Consider the following 19,842-nt stretch of genomic DNA (forward strand, 5'->3'; position numbering starts at 1 on the left):
GAGTACACAAATTCATATACTTTAATTTTTTGCAGTTTTATTTATAACTTGCAATCATTCATCACAATCTCCCTGTCAGAATTAAGTGCTTTGGTGATTAATTCAATATTATTCACAACCATATCATTTGTTGCATTTGCTGGAAATCATTTACATGCTCCATCAAGAATATGCATATACACCTTCCTAACCAGCACACTTCTAACAAGATTTGCTTATAATTTGATCCCTAAATGCATTAAACAATCAAGGGGAAATCATACAATCTTGTTATTCCCTGCTCAATATTAATAATTTGTTAAACACTCCATTTATTCTATGGCATCCTTTAGAGCAGGGGTCTCCAACCTTGGTCCCTTTAAGACTTGTGGACTTCAACTCCCAGAGTTCCTCAAAGCTGGCTGAGAAACTCTGGGAGTTGAAGTCCACAAATCTTAAAGGGACCAAGGTTGGAGACCCCTGCTTTAGAGTGTGCTTTTTAATGCATTCAGCAACCAGTCTTAAACTCCATGCTTATGCAAAATTGTCATAATTCAAACCTATCCAATTTATCATATTTCTTTGCTAAAGCATGAAAGAAGCAATCATCTTAACCTTCAAAAAGAAGCTATATTTTGCATAGGAAGAAATCTCACTCTTGATCTTTTACCCTTTAATGGATTCAAGTATCATGCGATTCTGTTTTTTTGCCATCAAAAGTGTAGACATTTTGAAAACACCTGATTTGTTCAAGTAAATAAATGAAGAGAACCTTACAAAATTCACTATGCATAAAGTATCTTCTGTTCTTCAGTGGTTTCTTAATTACTTATTTACATGCTTACATTCCTTCCCAAACCTTCTCACTGATTAATTGTAGGTGAAATCCTTACATAAAATGCAAGTTTTGCACTGTTGTGTATGTGATCTTTGAGCTGTACTATTTCCCTTTTCACCTGGTGGCCAAAATTACCAGCAAAGATGTCCTTGATATTAAGTAAGAGTAACAAATTTTATACCTCTGATTAATTATCTGCATATCAGGCAGGTAGGTTTTTAGAAAATCCATGCATGCTGTTCTTTGTAACTCTTCCTCTTGATAGAATGTTACATACTGTGACTATCTGATTCTGTTTGTTACTTAACCCAATTAAATCAAGTTTCCTGGCTACCTCAGGAGAACCTGTGTACAAAGTTATGGCTAATCAAAGCTTATGCAAGTATGCAAATTTGACCTGTTATCCAGAGGTAAGCAAGTGGGAGGAAAAACCCATTTACCTTCTAATTCTTCATTAGTTAATGCCCTATCCTTTCATAATGCCCTATGCTTTAAATTCCCCACATTGCTTCTGAAAAATTTGTACAAATGAATTTTTTCAGTCTACTCTAATTGTAAATGTAGCATTTAATGTAGAGAAGCTTGCATTGACCAGACACATATAGGAGATTGAATTATTGGTTGTTTGATTAACTTTGTTAAGAGTTTTCTGAAACTGTTAGAATACCCCCAATCAGCTGTTCCTAGAGGTGAACTTTAGCAGCAGGTTCATTGATTGTGAGCTCTGCGCCTTCGTTTTTTTTCAGCCTCTGAAACCTCCATTTGAGAGGCTTTTTTTCCCCAGCCTCTGAAACCTCTGTTTCAGAGGGTTTTTTTTCAGCCTCTCAAATGGAGGTTTCAGAGCTGGGCATTTCAGAGGCTGGGTGGGCTACATTCGGTGTATAAGGTACACCCAAATTTTCACCCTCTTTTGGGGGGGGGAAAGGCAGGGGTGAAATTCAGCAGGTTCTGACAGGTTCTGGAGAACCAGTAGTGGAAATTTTGAGTAGTTCGGAGAACCGGCAAATGCCACCTCTGGCTGGCCCCAGAGCGGGGAGGGAATGGAGATTTTGCAATATCCTTCCCCTGGAGTGGGGTGAGAATGGAGATTTTGCAGTATCCTTCCCCTGCCATGTCCACCAACCCATGCCCACAGAACCGGTAGTAAAAAAATTTGGATTTCACCACTGGGGAAAGGTATGTCTTATACTCTGAAAAATATAGTAATTACTATTTGAGGTTTTTAAATTTTAATAGCTTGAATTCTGCTAAAGCAAAATTTCCATCATTTGCAGAAGTTCTGGGTTTTTTAATAATATCAGATCTAGTATTTTGATTGTGGTTATGCAGAATCATCAGATCTAGTACTTATGCAGTCAATCTCAAGCTGTTTTTTATAATACGTTACACAATACACTGTTATCTCACTATCCCAAATGTTATACATACCGTACATGAGTATCACTAATACTTATGCAATCATTAGCTGAACACTGCCCTCTGTTGTTCTCTGTCCATTCGCCTAACAATGGAAAGATTCACAGTTTGAGACTATTGAAATCATCTCTCCAATTGATTGTTTTTCTTTTGTCCCTGAACAGACTTTCAACACTACTAATGTGACCAAACTATGTCCAGGGGCACAATGTACATTTGCTTTCTATGGGGGAGAAAGCCTATACCACCGCTACATCTTAGTCTTTCAAATTATCAATGTGTTTGTCTTTCTCTGGCTGGTCAATTTTTCAATCGCATTGGGTCAATGTACCCTTGCTGGTGCCTTTGCTTCTTATTATTGGGCCTTCCGAAAACCTGCTGACATCCCACCCTGCCCTCTCTTTTCTTCATTTGGACGAGCAATACGGTAAATAAGATGTTGCGTCAGTGTTTGAATTCACTTCTCCTTCTATCTTCCATGAGTTGTTTTCACACAGATAGTTTTTAAATGTATCTGTAACTTCCCTTTCGCCCTAGAAATAGCAGTAAATTAGAACTACAAATTTTATATATATATATATATATGTATGTATATATATATATGTATATATATATATATATATATATATATATATATATATATATATATATATATATATATATATATATATGTATGTATGTATGTATGTATGTATGTGTATGTATGTATGTATGTATGTATGTATGTATGTATGTATATTTTCTGAGGTTTTCACGGGTGTTTGTATGTAGGTCTTTGGTTATTCGGGTTTTCTCCCACGTAAAATTGGAAGTGTCTTGGCGACGTTTTGACAAAGTCTCATTTGTCATCTTCAGGATGGTGTTTACAGCTTCGTGCTTCTAGGAGCAATGTGTGATCGCAGCTGTTTCTTCCTTTTAACTGCTAGTGGGGGTTTGAACTGATTGTTGGGAGCCTGGCTGTGTTCTGATTGGGTGGAGGTGTGTTCTGATTGGTTGGGGGTTTGGCTGTGCTCTGATTGGATGGTGGGGTTGGCTGTGCTTTGATTGCCTGAGGGTGTGTTCTGTTTTGGGGGGGGCTTGGTTGTGCTCAGGTTAGTCTGAGTTGCAGGGGGATTTGAGTTGGTGAGCTGCATTGCTGTTGTTTGGCTTTGCGTTCGTGGTCATGCTACATCTTCATGGTGGGTGTCAGTCTGCTGCATGTATGGATTGGAAGGGTTAGAAATGGCTAATGATGCAGCTGCAGTCTGTCTTCTGGTCCGTGGTCCTGCTTCATCATCAGTGTGGGTTTGAGTCTGCTTTCCACGTGGATGTGTGGTGGTGACATGCTGTGTGGCACTCGTGAGTGTGGGTCTTGCGTCATTCTTCATGTTAGGGACTCGTTTGTTGATAAGGGCGGGTTTCCAAATGGCTGGTAGGTGGGAGGTATCATCTCGTTTATTCAAGCTGTGTGGACATTTTTCATCGAGATAAAAAAACGCCCACACAGCATGAATAAACGAGATGATACCTCCCGTCTACCAGCCATATTGTAATCCATAATGTTACATATCAGCCATATTAACCATTTTTGTAACTCTACAATGTCTAGTAACATGCTTCTTCCTGAAGAGTACTATTTGATTTTTTCCCCCCCTTTAGGTATCATACAGGTTCTTTAGCATTTGGCTCATTAATTCTTGCAGTTGTTCAACTAATTAGAGTAATCCTGGAATACCTTGATCACAAACTTAAGGGTGAGTTTCATGGAATAAGACTTTGCTTTTTCAGGTTGTGAACACTTGTATGCCTTCTCATTCATATGAAACACAAATTTGGCAGAAGCATTTATACCTATAAAGGGCCTAAACCACAAGTGGTTTACATGTCTTGCTCCAGTGTTTCCATGTAATGGACTTTGGGAAAATGTACTTTACAGCAAGCCATGAATGGGAACGTTTCTGACCATTGGTAGAGTGAACATTGCTTTTTTTTTATTTGCATTTATATCCCACCCTTCTCCGAAGACTCAGGGCGGCTTACACTATGTCAAGCAATAGTCTTCATCCATTTGTATATTATATACAAAGTCAACTTATTGCCCCCCAACAATCTGGGTCCTCATTTTACCTACCTTATAAAGGATGGAAGGCTGAGTCAACCTTGGGCCTGGTGGGACTTGAACCTGCAGTAATTGCAAGCAGCTGCTGTTAATAACAGACTGTCTTACCAGTCTGAGCCACCAGAGACCCATTATTTAATTGCTTATTTAATTATTTAATTGCTTAATTGCTTTAATTGCTTTATTTAAGCAATGGAATTTTATTTATTCTACATCTCCAATTGTCATGCACCATATAAAATCTTCTATATGGCATCGTATTGGCATTTTGTAATTGTTAAGAAATATTTTCTCTCTTTCATGCAGGCTCACAAAATGCATTTGCTAAGTTCTTGCTTTGCTGCCTCAAATGCTGTTTTTGGTGCTTGGAAAAATTCCTTAAATTTATAAACAGGAATGCTTACATCATGGTAGGTTTTCTTTTTCACGGTCTCCTTTTCCAATACACTTCTGTGCAATGTCTAGCAAATGATAACGGTGTGGCAATTCCAGTTTTCCAAATTTTTAATATAATGGTTTAAACCAAAGTATTTAAACTATTTTTGGATTGAAATGTTTATATCTTTTTTTCTTTACACTAAAAGATACTTTAATATCTAGTCTCAGAAAACTTTAGTATATGTTAACAGCTGTTACTATTCTGCAGATTGCAATCTATGGTAAAAACTTCTGCACCTCAGCAAGGGAAGCGTTCTTTCTTCTCATGAGAAATGTGGTGAGGTAAGGAAATATAATCCCATAATGCTCCATATATTTGCCCTCACTAAAAATGTGCTTGATTCATGTTTTAAATATTCATGTTATTCTCATTTGTCTAAGACTGGTGCCCTCTAGAAATTTTGAGCCATTAATTCCATGATGCTGTCCTGTCCAGAAATTCTTGGAGTTGCAAATGCAGTCCTTTTAAAGAATTCAAGCTTAGGAACAGATCACATTTAAAGGCTAGATCACATTTTTAATTGTTTCATACAGTGCCAGAGAGACCGTGTTTCTCCAAAAAGACAACCCACCTTGAAAAGAAGCCCTATCACATTTTAGAGCACATGCAATCGAATTAAGCCCCACCCACAAAATTAGCCCTAATTAAGACCCTGCCTCTCCCGGGGTGTAGGGTGTGGGGTGAGGCATACAGGTAAAAAATAAGCTAGGGTGGGGATGGGAGGTGGAGTTTCCCTACTTACCTGGCCTCGCACACCCCGACACCTGCCTCGCCTTCTTCTGCAGCTGCTTGCCGCCACTTACACGCATCACCCCCTGGCCTCTGTTTTGCTTTCAGTTGCCTGTTGGAAGGCATCTGCAGCCTTCTTTTATCTCTATTATCGGCTGCAGAGGGCTTCCGGCAGGCATCTGAAGGTGAAACGGAGTCTGGGGCAATGCCTGCAAGTGGCGGCAAGTGGCCACAGAAGAAGTGGGCCAGCAGCGGGCTCCTGCTGGGTGGGGCTGTCGGTGCCACCGCTGCGAGGTGAGTCAATAATTAGAACCCTCCAAAAAGAAGGCCTAGCTGTTTTTTTGGGGGTCAAAAGAAAATAAGACCCGGCTTTCTCTTTGTAGAAACACAGTAGAAAATTTAAATCATGAACTAATGCTACAAAGAAGTTTGTGATAGATTCACAAAGAATATAGCTAATACCCCCCTGACATAGATTTATTTGAGTTGATTTGAAAAAATGTTATATTTATTTTAAGTGCAAACGCCATCCATCTCACATCAAATGAATATTAATAAAATAATTAAACCCAAACATTTTCAGTTTTTACCTTCTTGGGCAGTTTTTTTATTAATAGAAGATTGCCATGGTGCGGAGGTGTGTATATATAACAGATAGAAGAAGAAGAAGGGAGACAAAATGAGCAAATAAACCTACAGTATTCCCAGGTCAGGAGTTTTGTACTAAGATGTTCCAACAGGATAAAGAATGCAAACATAAAACAGGTCTCACCTGTACAGCTTCCCATTTGATCTGGGACATGGTTTAACAGTGTAGAGCCTGTATCCAACTTGTATTAGCCCTAAATACAGATAGTCCTCAACTTACAACAGTTCATTTAGTGACTATTCAATATTACAATAGAACTGAAAGATGTGACTTATGACCATTTTTCACATTTTCAGGTTACGACCCTTGCAGCATCCCCATGACAACTGGTTCATATTTATGATGGTTACAATGTCTCAGAGTTATGAGGTCGTCCCTTTTATGACTTCTGAAAGACAAAGTCAATGGGGAAGCCAGATAGACTTAACAATGGTGTTACTAACTTAACAACTGCAGTGATTCACTTAACAACTGTGGCAAGATAAGTTGTAAAATGGGGCAAAATTCACTTAACAAGTGTCTCACTTAGCCACAGAAATTTTGGGCTCAATTGTGGTCCTAAGTTGAGGACCACTTGAATAGTTCTTCTCCACATCTAGCTTTATTTATGGAACTCAAAGAGAACATAGTAAATATAGTAAAACTATGGTGCAGGCATATCCAATTAGCAGCTATCAGCCACATGCAGCCCTGAATAGCTAATAATGTGGCCTCCACAATTTAGCATTATTGATACAGAGAGGGAGGGAGGGAGGGAGGGAGTGTGAGGGGGGGAGAGATAGAGATTATTATATATCTCATATATGGCCCAAGACAATTCCATTTCACTCCATGCAGGCCAGGGAAACAGAATGATTGGCATACCTGGCCTGATATACAAGTAGTCCTCGAGTTATGACCACAATCCAGCAAACAAAGGAATATCTGCTTTTCCCCTCCATAATTTAAAATACTAATTTCTCTGAGGAAATTAATTATCAGGTTTTAAATCTTTCTCTAAAATGAGATCCTTTAGGTACATAGAAATAGTATGTCAGATAGTTATCAAAGCCATCTTAACAGCTAGATAAAGATGCCTACTGCCTTTGGGGCTTAAAACAACATCATAATAATATCTGTTTTCTTATCTGTTGCACAGGGTTGCAGTCCTGGATAAAGTAACAGACTTCTTATTATTCTTGGGTAAACTCCTCGTTGCTGGAGCTGTGGGTGAGTCAATCAATTAATTTATGTGTGTGTGTGTGTTATTTTATTTTATTTTATTCAGGAAAAAGGTTAAAATACAAAATATAGAACTAAAAAAATCAAAAAGGAAAAAAACACAAAGCAAAGCATTAAAAAGGTGCATAAAAAAGACATTATATACGTTATTTCCTCTAGTTGAACACTGATTAATATATCACTACAACATTAGTTCTAGTTAATTAACTCTCATTCAATGTTTTCAGTTTTGTTAAGGCCATTGGACATGCTAAGCTGATTGTTGACACGAAACTCCTGTATGGGTAGTCTTTGACTTATGACCACAATTAACTACCATTGTGCAAGGATAGGGTGGACCATTCCCGCAGAGGTTATCACAGGGAATGAGGTTGTTATTAGCTAGGAAGTGATCTAATAATGGCAAAGAACTAATACAGGTAGTCCTCAATTTACAACAGTTTGTTTAGTGACTGTTCAAGATTACAATGGCACTGAAAAAAGTGACTTATGATCATTTTTCACACTTATGACCATTGCAGCATCTCCATGGTCATGTGATCAAAACTGAGCCATTTGGCAACTGACTCATATTTATGAAGGTTGCAATGTCCTGGAGTCATGTGATCACCTTTTGTGACCTTCTGATAAGCAACGTCAATGGGAAAGCCTTAGTGTTACCAACTTAACAATTGCAGTGATTCACTTAACAATTGTAGAAAGAAAGGTTGCAAAATGGGGCAAAATTCATATAACAACTGTCTTGCTTACCAACATAAATTTTGGGCTCTGTTGTGGTCATAATTCAAGGACTACCTGCAGTGGTGGGATTTAGCCAGTTCGCACCACTTTGGGACAACCGTTTGTTAACTTTTTGAGCAGTTTGGTGAACTGCTTGTTGGAAGAAATCTTTAGGGCAGAGAACCGGTTGTTAAATTATTTGAATCCCACCACTGACTACCTGTAATAAATATTCTCTAGCAGCAAATCAAAAGATAAGTGTTCTGAATTAAAAGAATTTGTATATTATTTGTATATTATATATGTATATTATGCACATTATTTTATAGCTAGAAAATGAATGAGAGTTGTCTGAAATGAAACCATTTAACAGTGAAATTGCTTCATGCTTTCCTTGTGCTTAAGAATATATTTCTGGGACTAATCAATTTACATTCTTTCTCCTTCCTGCTTAGCATAGCTGTTATTCTAAATTAGTATCTCAATTTATCACTAAACATACTGACTAAGATTAATTGAAATTAGTTAAATGGTTCTCCAAGAAATAAACTAGATAAGCTTTTTTAAAAATCAAGTTTGGGTTTCTTTTCCGTTTTGGTAGCTGCACATGTTATTAAAAAGAGACCGTAGGAATGATAAAATAGATTAAAATCTTCTGGTTGCATGAATTATTCACAGATAATTAATTGGAATGTGAATTTTAGACCACTACAAATAACAAGGATAATTAATGTAGGGATTTTTTGTTTGAAAAATTGTGTTATAAAAACTCTTGAGGGCCCTGTTTCTGAAAATGCATGTATGTTTAAATGGAGATGCCTAAATAACTTAGGGGTAAATAGTTGAATAGCAATAGCACTTAGACTTATATACCATTCCACAGTGCTTTATAGCCCTCTCTAAGCAGTTTACAAAGTCAGCATATTGCCTCTAACAATCTGGCTCCTCCTTTTATCAACCTTGGAAGGATGAGTCAACCTTGAACTTGTCAGGATCAAACTCCTGGCAGTTGGCAGAATTACCCTGCAATACAGCATTCTAATCACTGCGCCACCATGGCTCTTTTATAAATAAATCATTTATACAGTTAATTTATGTATATTCCTAGACATGGAATTATCTATTGCAAACTATATTGTTTGTTTTAAAACATGAGAGATAAAAGAGCTTTGAAATCCAACTAAGACATATTGCAGCTAATACTCTCTGTGTGTTTTTCCCCCTCTCCTGCAGGTGTCCTAGCCTTCTTTTTCTTCACACACAGGATACCAGCATTTGCACAAGAAGCACCTTCACTGAATTATTATTGGGTCCCTCTCTTGGTAAGTTCAAATGAAGAATTAAAGGTCCAAGCATGAGGTTGGCTTCTGGCATGGCAAGATGATCGGGATCATGCCTCTCCAGCCCCCAACAAGACAAGCAATCCCATACTTTGATTTCTTTTGATTCTGTTTTATTTAAACCATCTTTGCTTATTGCTGCTCAGATACACTCTGGGGAAAGAGTCTGCAGCTACAATAGTATCTCAGTCTCCACAGGTTAGCTCTGATTCACGTTCTGGCAATAAGAATTCTAGGCACGGGTGGGGGAATCAAATTTGACTTGAGTTTGATACTTGGATCCCAATTCATATTTTAGGCAAGTAGCTAAAGTTTGGATTACATTTTGAGAGATTAACTTGCTGCTTTCATATTGGATAGGGCTGATGGATGGTGGAACCCAAAACACAGGGAGGTCCCAGGTTGTTTGCTTTCTCCTATCTGCCTTGCTCTTCTGCACTTCTGTTTGGATTTTTTAAAAAGGAAAGAAGTCCCTGATTATGTACTATGTGCCTTTTAAGAAAGGTTAGGCAACAGAGAAGAAGCAATGGATTACCATCATAGTTCACAGTGGGTTAGTGTAACATTAAAGGAAGATGTAACTTGAAACTACAGTATCCCAGCCAGAAAACTATTAATAACATTGTGCTTTGCTATTAACAGCCTTGTCCACTGCACCAGTTCTAGTAAATGTGCTGGGAGGGGGGGAAGAGGAGGGTTGGGGAATCACTGTTACGTTCTAAGTTTAGAGTCAGGAATATCTTCAGAAACACTATCACAATAATCTAAATTTAATGTGGTTTTCTTTTTTTCCAGACTGTCATTATAGGGTCGTATCTGGTTGCACATGGATTCTTCAGTGTCTATGCAATGTGTGTTGACACACTTTTCCTCTGTTTTTGTAAGTCATCAGCCTTTTGTGATTTATTTCCTCTTTCAGTAATGCTCAGATAAAGGACTGGTAATTCAACTTCCTAACAGAATCCATGAGTATGTTGGAGGGATCTGTTTCTTGCTTCTCTTGTTACAGTTTACTCAGTTGAAATTTTTATTGCATGGGTAATCACATGTCAGATGTGATTTCATTAGTCAGCTAGTGAACTATTACTAAATGCTAATTACCATTATGGCTTTTTTGAGAAACTGCTCCATAATAATTACTAACTACTAAGTATTTTATAACTTCATTTTGTCCAGCAGCATTTAAGTAGATAAGTGTTATGTGTTCTTGCTAATAACATCCTTGCTGTTTTAATCATGACAGCTGTGTTGGTTGAACTTAAAGTAACATGTTTCCTCTTCTGCAACCAGGTTGACTTTAAAAGAGCTGAAATATATTTTACAACTACTTCTTCTTGCGCCATATCCATCATCAGATGTTGGCGGTCATGTTGGCACTCCTATTTTTGTCAACAGCCGCATGAAAAAGTGCTGCTGAGTTTTGTCCATATTTTACTTGGTAGCATGAATTAGTAATTGCTCCCACACTAGTCTGTGCTCTGTATGCAAATAAGTTTAGCCATCCTTATGAAATTATAAAGGTGACAAATGTCTTTGAGCATCCAAGTCATGGAAATCCCACTTGCTACTGAGAAAGCACTAAAGACAGAACTTTATAAAAATGATCCAGAGCTCAATAAATAATTATGATTCCCATCTTCCTCTCTCTCCATCTTTTGGTTGTGAATCAACCACTTGCAAACTTGACCTTTATGTGACCTTTCCTTGCATGGGAACTATAGTCTTAGTCTTCTAGTTTTCCATGTCACCAGAATCTATTTTATTCCAAAAAAAATCATTCAACTGTCAACATCTTATAATTGCAGTTGAATTACCATTATGCTCCCAATCCACCCCTGCCCATGACTACTGTGGAAATAAACCGCCCTGAGTCCTTCGGGAGATAGGGCGGTATACAAATGTGATTAAATAAATAAATAAATAAATAAATACAGCATTGGTGGGTTCTGTACTTCATTACCAAGTGTAAGCTAATTATTTAACTTCAAAGTTAACCTGTTGCATGGGCAAAAAATATGGATCACAGCATGGCTTAATGAAACTTAGCTATGACCTGTTTGTTATTGATCTGACATTGCATATATGAATGCTTTTGTGATATTCTGCAATGATATCATACACTGAAATTCAACTCTACCGTTGTAGGAATTCTAATGATTCTTTTCCTCTCTTTCTTCTGAATCTCTTGTTTGTTTTGGTTTGACTGCATGTTTGCTTTTTGCTTTGGCTCTTTTTGACTACTTTCTACCCAGGCGAAGACTTGGAAAGGAATGACGGATCTACAGCAAAACCTTACTACATGTCAGCTAGTCTGCACCGGATTTTGGGGAAGAAGGAACTGAGTCCCAAAAAGTTAATGGGATGATGATCAAAATTGCAACAGTGCTAGTTTTAAGGAAGGGGGGGGGATTTAAAAGCAAAATGCGTATAATTTAGACAAAAGATTTTTTTAAAGTATGACGCTTCTGGTTAATAAATCATTTGTGTTGCTTTGTACTATCTAAAAATAAGCAAACAGGCAACATTTTCAAGACGTCTTTTAACCGCTGTGAAATAAGGTCACATCATAGTTTTTATAGAGTGCCTATGGGAAACGTGTAAATGTGAAGCTTCTTTTTTTTAACCTTTAGCTCTTAGTGTTTTAATAACTTTTCTAACCTGAGATTTTGCTGTCTGAAATGACAGCCATTTTGATAACTTTTTTTATAGGTGTATATTTGTAAAGGATATTCAGGCAATTTTTCAAAGCACTACAATGTATCCTAATTAGCCATAAACATATCAAGATTATCGGTAACCAGCAGGTGGTCCTAAATTTGTAATGATGGTGCTATGGCTGTATTTTTACTGTATGTGCTGATTGACAGCTACTTAAACTGTGACTAAAATATATTAATAGTTCCCTGTGAGGAAGGGCACATTGCTAATTCAGTTGCCTCCTAAAAGTTGAGATAGAGATAAATTGGGATACTGCTGATTTCTCTCTCTCTCTCTCAAAAAAAGGGTAAAGATTCTTTAAATATCTTTCAATTTTTTTTAAAAAAAGAATGTTACGCCAATATCTATTATTCATTTTTTTAAAAATGTAAGTCATGCAATAGCCCCTGTTCACCACCAGATGCAATATTTATGAGTGCAGTTGCAAAATGTTATTAATAATACTGGATAAGAGTGCCACGATTTTATATGCCCTATGTAAACATTTTTTCTAGAAAAAATATCAATAAAATAAATATTTTTTTCCCCTATGGAAGAAATCCTTGTAAACAAGCTTGATCTTAACTAACTTGGTCTTCTAGAGATTTGTTGGAACTTCTTCCCTACCAGTTCAACCTTTGTTTAGTGTATCTTTGAAAGAAGGTTGATCTGATCTAAAACTCAAATCATTTGCTTTTTGTCATATGTTTTTCTCCTTCTTCTGCATGACAAAAGACAAAGAATTAAGGATCATTTGCCTTTTAGATCCCTCTTGCATTATTAAATGAACATGTGATCATTTTTCATTCAGAGAGGAAAGAAACAAGAGAGATATAATATGAATGAATATTCCTTGTAGCTGAAGTAAAAAAAAACCTGGTCTTGAGTCTCATAGAAAACAGCCTAATGAGTAAATATCAAACATTAATATCCTGCATCATAAAATAGAACGCACCCCTGGAAAGAAAAATGCAATTTTCTTATTCATCACCGGAATTCAAAATGCAATTACATCATTAATCCCATTTTATATTAATAAAAGCTGGGGAGAGAACATATTCTAAGCAGAGTTCCTTCACAGTCATGCTGCTTATTTAGGAGTTGTCTCATATGAACTTTTATTTCTGTTAAACATTGAAACAATGGATAGCCTTAGTTATGCTGTTTCTCCTGGATCATGAGAGGCTTTTGAAATAATACATTGAAATAATAATATTGAAATAATAATACATTTAATACATTGTATTAAAAATACGTAATCATGAATTTCATTATCTCCTCATGACATTATGCTCTATCATTAATACGTGGGAGATTGGTCTCAGTTCTGATTGAAGCTTGTGTCCAGATTTGCATTGGTAATTCTACTTTTTTCTCTAACTTATTGCACAAATGCCAAGCTTATCCTTCTAAAACTGGACCCTCCAAAATTCATTGAACTGAACAGCCTAGTTCTACCATTAAGCTGGACTTGGTTTTAAGATAATTGGGGAGTTCAACCAATATTAATTGGACTAATATAGAATCTTAGGTGGGTTTTCCCCCCAACCTTTTAACTCTTCTGTTGCAAAGAAGCTTTTCCTGGAAGTCCATTCTGTTAAAAGGAGCAACTTATTTCCAGGTGAGAATATTTTTTTTGAGAAAGGTGCTATCAGTCTGGAATAAATCATGTAGATGCACTCAGCTGAATGCCCATTTCACTGAGTACATTTTCTTTTTCACCCAGACAAGTGTAATTCATCCAGATTTGCAGATAGTTAGCTTTCCTGGAGGAGGGAATATTTTGCTAATGCTACCTACTTCAGCAAAAACTGTTTTAGAAGATTGAGGAACGCTCTGGGACAACAGGAGTGATGCAGGAGGAACCAGGACCTGCTTAGAGTCATTTGTCCTTTCCTCAATTGGATCCTCCAAAAGAGTCTGCCTGCCCTACCCTAATGGAATGGTCCTTTCCATTTAGAGGAAGGCAGATTTGTTCCCTTCTGTGCTACTAAAATGGAGAGCAAATTAGTTTCCCTGCAATGCAAATATACAAATCAAAAGATGACTAGAGCCTCTTAATTACAACAATCATTGAGCACTGATCTGAGTGCTATCTATTGGGAATGTCTCCAGAAGGCAACTGTTATCCATGGGTAACTGGAGAGAAGATTGAATCATATGTAATTCATTTTTTTTTAAAAACAACAACATGTTTTTCCCTTGTAACGCCTGTTCAAACTTTAGGTTATGGCTATATGTGAACCCAGCTAGCATGCTGTCCACATAGTGTTAATATCTTGGGATATATAGTAGAGGTGGTATTCAGCAGGTTCTGAACCAGTAGCGGAAATTTTGAGTAGTTCAGAGAACCGGTAAATAGCACCTCTGATTGGTCCCACCCCCGTCTGTCTCCCAGTCCCAGCTGATTGGGAGGAAATGGGGATTTTGCAGTATGTTTCCCCTGGAGTGGGGTGAGAATGGAGATTTTACAATATCCTTCCCCTGCCATGCCCACCAAGCCATGCCACGCTCACGGAACCGATAGTAAAAAATTTTTTAATCCAACAACTGATATATAGTAGGCAAAATCATTGATTTAGTCCTTGCTAAGCATGTCCTTGCATATTAAATCTTCGCATTAGTCTTAAACGTTTTCAGTTGAGATAAATTGATGATATTCATTTGAAAAACAGGAAGATTGCACTTTTAAGTCATAATGCAACCATCAGACATCTTTAGGTGTCTTTAGGAATTGTTAGGTATAACACTGGATTGTTTCTAAATAATTAGAACTGATTCTAACAATTATTAGAACAGAAGTGACATCTGGAAAATGTATGTTGTTATCATACTGATTAAAACAGGAGCTTAGCAATCAATCCAAAGCTGCTAACACATAAAGGAGGAAAAACAAACTAAAAATTTGCCAAAGAAGTCACAAAATTACTTTTTTTCCACATTTATTCTGGCCTGGTTTTTATTTAACAGACCATGGTTAAAATAAACTATGATTTCATATGTGTGAGCACAGCAGATAGGCTGTACTTGAACAAGTAAACCCAGTCAGAAATAAAATGGAGAAATGCCCTTAAGGGAAACATTCTGGAGTCATTTTGATAACTAAACAAAAAAAAAAGTGAAAATGCTAAGCAATAGCACTGAAATTTGGCTGCCATTCAGCCAATCTGAAATGTTCAATAATGGCAAAGTGTACATCTGATAGGCAAAATTCCTGAATATCTTTCTCAGAAATGAATGAGCATTAATGTGCAAACTAAGTAATAATTTATTTTTGAAAGGCAAATAGCTTTGAACTTTGACTGATGTGTTTCTTAATCCTTAGGACAAACCCTGCCGGTTTGTTATAGTGTCCATTTTATGCATATAGTGCTTTAACATAAAGCTAAAGCTTGATCAAATGCACTTCCTTGCTTTAGAGAAGTCATAATGTACTAGAGAAATCATTTCTTGATGAGATGATAACATTGAAATAGGCTTGGATCCTGCACTCCTTCAAATCAAGAGCCGAGGCAAAGGCCTTCTTGATGGAACTGGTGCAGCATCTAGCCCACCTGATCCTAAAGGGCTGATTATATTATTGCGCCAGTGTTTACAGTATAATAAATGCCAAAACATCCCATGTGTAATATATATCTTGCCAGGCGTTTGCTGTTGTGCACAAAAGAGCCAGCAGATGGAAGTATTGGATTGGTTTCATTTTTTGCTCTCTGCCTTTCTTCCTTCCTAGTGGGAGATTTAGAAAGTCAGGATGGTTCTACCAAAAGACCTTATTACATGAGTAAATCTCTGCTGAAGATACTCAACAAGCATAACATGCAAAGCAAAAGACATTAGAGAAGGTGGACTGTCCTGACCACAGCATTGCATTGGGTCTGGTGCATTGTTTCTGCAATACGTTGTCAGCTTTTACTTGTGCAAGTTTTATACCAAAGCTATTGTACCCCGTGAAACCATCTGAGTTTGTCGTGACACCAATCTTTAAAATTCCAGGGACAGAGGAAACAGGAGAGACTTCTTTTTCCCCCACTTCTCTCTCTCTCTCTCTTGATTTCTCTTTTTAATTACTGTGGCTTGGATATTAAAATGTTGGCTGTTGTTTTCTTTATTTTTCTTCTTTTAAAAAAGAGGTATGAAATGTTTTACTGTTAAAAATTTTGTCCTAGGTGAGTAAACAAGATTTTTCAAAACCATGTTAAGAGTTTCCAAGGAAGAAAACCTGTAAATGTCCTTTTTCAATATATATGGTCAAAGAATATGTAAATGTATCTTGAACTGCATTTCAAGTTTTGTCACTTTCCTAGCCTGTACAGCTGTGTGCTCCAATACAAAGTGCCTTACTGGCTATTGGTATCAATTAGTTTATGTTCCAAAGTTTACAAGCACCATTTGAACCATTAATCTACTATTGCTTGAAACAAAAAAACTCTCTTTTGATTTACTTGAAAGTATTGGTGGTCTTATGTAGTTGTAAATGTTATAAAATCTGTATTTTCCCACCTCCATCTGCTCTAAAAGCAAAGCAGTGGGTAATATAATATTTAGGTTTTTCAGCTTAGTTTTATCCAGCTTGATTTGTAATTCAGGATATTGAGTCTCTGCTGACTTTCCACTTCAAAATGTGCTGCAACCCACATATCAACCTTGTTCTGGGGCGTTGATTCAACTTCCTCAATCCAGATCAGAAATAGGTATGCCAACTTTTCAGCCAGATGTTTTATCTATCTTCCAAGCGGCAATTTGATCCACCACAATTAAGGATAAATATTTATTTCCTTTCTAAGAAATATTATCAGATGATTCTAATTTTAGAAAGTCTTTCCTGCAAAAGAAAAATAGATTAGATAGAAAAACTTCCAGAGCAATGCCGAGATCTGCATCCCACTTTTCCCCAATCTATCTAGGGTGGCATCAACTCCATTTAGTGACTGTTTGAAGTTACCACAGCACTGACAAGATTGACCTAGGACCCATTTTCGTACAACCACTGCAGCATCCCCCATAGTCATGTGGTCAACATTCAGGTGCTCGGCAACTGGCATGTATTTTTGAAGGTTGCGGTGTCCCAGGGTTGTGTGATCACCATTTGTGACCTTCCAGCTTCCAACAAGCAAAGTCAGTAGGGAAGCCAGACCCACTTAACACTTAACCACAACAACTGTAGCATAAAGGTCATAAAATGAAAGAATTCAGTTAACAACTGCCTAGCTTAACAACAGAAATTTTGGACTCAATTATAGTCATAAGCCGAGGACTATCTGTATAACTGAATATGAAAAACAAAAAACACATTTCCTTCCTTCCTTCCTTCCTTCCTTCCTTCCTTCCTTCCTTCCTTCCTTCCTTCCTTCCTTTTCCCAGCAAAAGAAGAAACATAAAGGATATGAAGTGAGGGAAATGGGTAGATGTGCAAGAAAGTGGGTGGGGGGAGCCTAATTTAGGAATTGCACAAAAGCCTGAAAACTTATTTCGCAACTCTTCCTCATTTCAAGTTATTCAAAGTGCTTGTGCTTTTCTGCAGCGATGTTTGCACTCTCTGCCCATTTTTTGGGGGGGGGGTTTATTAGCCAACCTAGGAAGAACCTTGCTCCCTTTTACAGATTTGAAGGAGCATGAAACAGCTGCTCCAGTTACAGCCACAGGGATCAGCTGTGAAGTTGGCAGTCTTACAGACAAACTCCCATGTGAACGCTGGAGGAAAAAGAAATATTTTTCTTGTTTGGCCTTGTATGTGTGATGCCTGTAGATATCTCGGCTTTCAGAGCTGATGAAAACCATGTCGGGTTTGTGGGTGGGAGGCGGGGGGTTGCTTCGTAAAACAGAGCTCCGAGCCTGCGGCTTGAGCGGAGTAGGGCTGCACCTTTGGCATTTGTATGCAGGCTCAGATTACCATTCTGTTCGTTGTCTGCAAATGCCCACCTCATGATTAGCTCAGAGACGCCCCCCTTCAAAGCATAGAAAACATGGGTGCCAAACTGTATTGCAATATTGTTTTGGCCATCTCGCTGGGCAGGAAGGAATATTTTCAAGGAATAGATGCTTGGAAGAGCATTTTGCAAAGTAGTCCTCTGAACACTACTGCCATTTTAGTAATCATTATTCTGAAGTTACATGAGCGAATGTTACACAGGCAGTGGCAGTCGTGACTGGATAGCACTGCTACTTAACCACAGGTAGAATGGGTATGTCCCTTTCGTTTTGCACGTGCCCTTGCTTGCATCAGGACAATTATAGCTCTTGTTAATTTCAATCACGATGCATAAATACTACTTAACAAAACATACAATATTGCAATTTTTTAAAAAGTATTTCTTAGGTCTAACAGGACAATAGGACATCTAAGAGTATAAACCTTACATGTTTACTCAGATTTAAGTCCCACTGAATTAAATGAAACTTGTTTGTTTCCTACAGCTATCTCATACTCTGCTCAGTGTTACAATGTTAGATACAAAGCTTAACTGAATTTATTTGGTAGCAAATCCCCTTGCTTCTGAATATCTGTGCCTAGGTTCATGGAATTAAGGGTAAATTCTGGCTTTATTAAAATTAGAAACACTCATTATTGCCCCTGGAATCAAGATATATTTTTAGAGCCAATTATACATCTTGTATTTCCATTCGCTAATTAGCTAAGTCAGAACCACTTCATCATCAATTATTCTATAATTTAGAGTCCTGCTTTGTAAAGTACAAGAAACTGGAACAAGGAGATACATATAGTACACTGGTGTAAAGTATTTATTGCTTTGTTAACAGGTATTAAAAGGCTATTTCATTTCTAAAATCCATCTAAAGATAAGATGTTATTTTAAAGGATGAGTTTTAATTTTCTAACTTTTGATACAATCTATTATTCCCCTTCTCAAATGTTAATTAACATTTATAGTTCATGGTAATAAAAGAGAAACTTAATAGCTTCTTAGTTTCTGAGATGTATATTTAATACTTCCTTAAACAATGCAGCCTGTGATAAGGGGTACATCACCATTTCAAATATGTACTCGTAATTTGCATGGTAAGAAATGAAAGACATTTTCTGTTTCTTGGCTGATCACATTTCTACTTCAAATGTGATTTTTAGAGACTGTTTTTGTGCCCAAACCAAATTAACTTGAGCACATGGCCGTCTGAACTTTAAAATCTATTTGCTTCTGCTGTGCAGAAATTTTAGAAACATATTGTTGAAAATATCTTTACAGAACTTAATATTTAACACAAGTTGTTGTTACTTATTGTTTAACAGCTCTTAAGATTTGTTCTAATAAAGGTTTAGATATAAAATGATCACTCTGTTTTTGTCTTCTCCTCTGAGTGTAATAGACTCAAATGATACGTGTGTTCCTTCCTTACATAGCCTTGCAGTACTTCACTGTTCCACAAAATCTATTTGATTGGTTAATGCATGTTTATTTAGCAATAAGTCCCATTAGTTTTATTAAGACTTCCTGCCTAATACCATGTGTGGTGACCTGTCATGTGTTACTCAAATATAATTCCTAATGGTTCCAGGTAAAGTGTCAGAAAATTACAGCCAAAAAAACAACAACACAGAACATGTGCATGATATCCATTTTTACTTGTCCCAATTTTTTTAAAAAAATATATGGAGAAGTGTTCAAATGATTCTCCACATTTGCAACAAACCTGAATTGTTGGTAGATGGAAAAGCAAGGATGTCTACCCAATCCATGACTCCTTTTTATGTCTTTTAAA

The 19,842-nt window shown here is 37.1% G+C and overlaps 1 protein-coding gene across 4 annotated transcripts in view; it reads left to right on the top strand.

Moving 5' to 3' along the window:
* The window catches only part of SLC44A5 (solute carrier family 44 member 5), a 207,634-nt gene extending 188,203 nt beyond the window's left edge, over nt 1–19,431 (top strand). For 2 of the 4 annotated variants that reach the window (XM_058175362.1, XM_058175364.1), the window contains 9 exons: nt 1,140–1,227; nt 2,398–2,660; nt 3,872–3,966; nt 4,638–4,741; nt 4,978–5,051; nt 7,287–7,357; nt 9,323–9,411; nt 10,225–10,309; nt 11,682–19,430. In XM_058175362.1, coding sequence (XP_058031345.1) covers nt 1,140–1,227; nt 2,398–2,660; nt 3,872–3,966; nt 4,638–4,741; nt 4,978–5,051; nt 7,287–7,357; nt 9,323–9,411; nt 10,225–10,309; nt 11,682–11,794 — 982 coding nt within the window. In that variant the 3' untranslated portion in view covers nt 11,795–19,430. Of the gene's footprint in view, nt 1–1,139; nt 1,228–2,397; nt 2,661–3,871; nt 3,967–4,637; nt 4,742–4,977; nt 5,052–7,286; nt 7,358–9,322; nt 9,412–10,224; nt 10,310–11,681 lie in introns of all 4 variants that reach the window. The other 2 variants (XR_009154163.1, XM_058175363.1) reach the window with 2 other exon arrangements.
* The last annotated feature ends 411 nt before the right edge of the window (nt 19,432–19,842 follow it).

The sequence above is a fragment of the Ahaetulla prasina genome, chromosome 3 (genome assembly GCF_028640845.1).
Source record: "Ahaetulla prasina isolate Xishuangbanna chromosome 3, ASM2864084v1, whole genome shotgun sequence".
Classification (NCBI taxonomy): domain Eukaryota; kingdom Metazoa; phylum Chordata; class Lepidosauria; order Squamata; family Colubridae; genus Ahaetulla; species Ahaetulla prasina.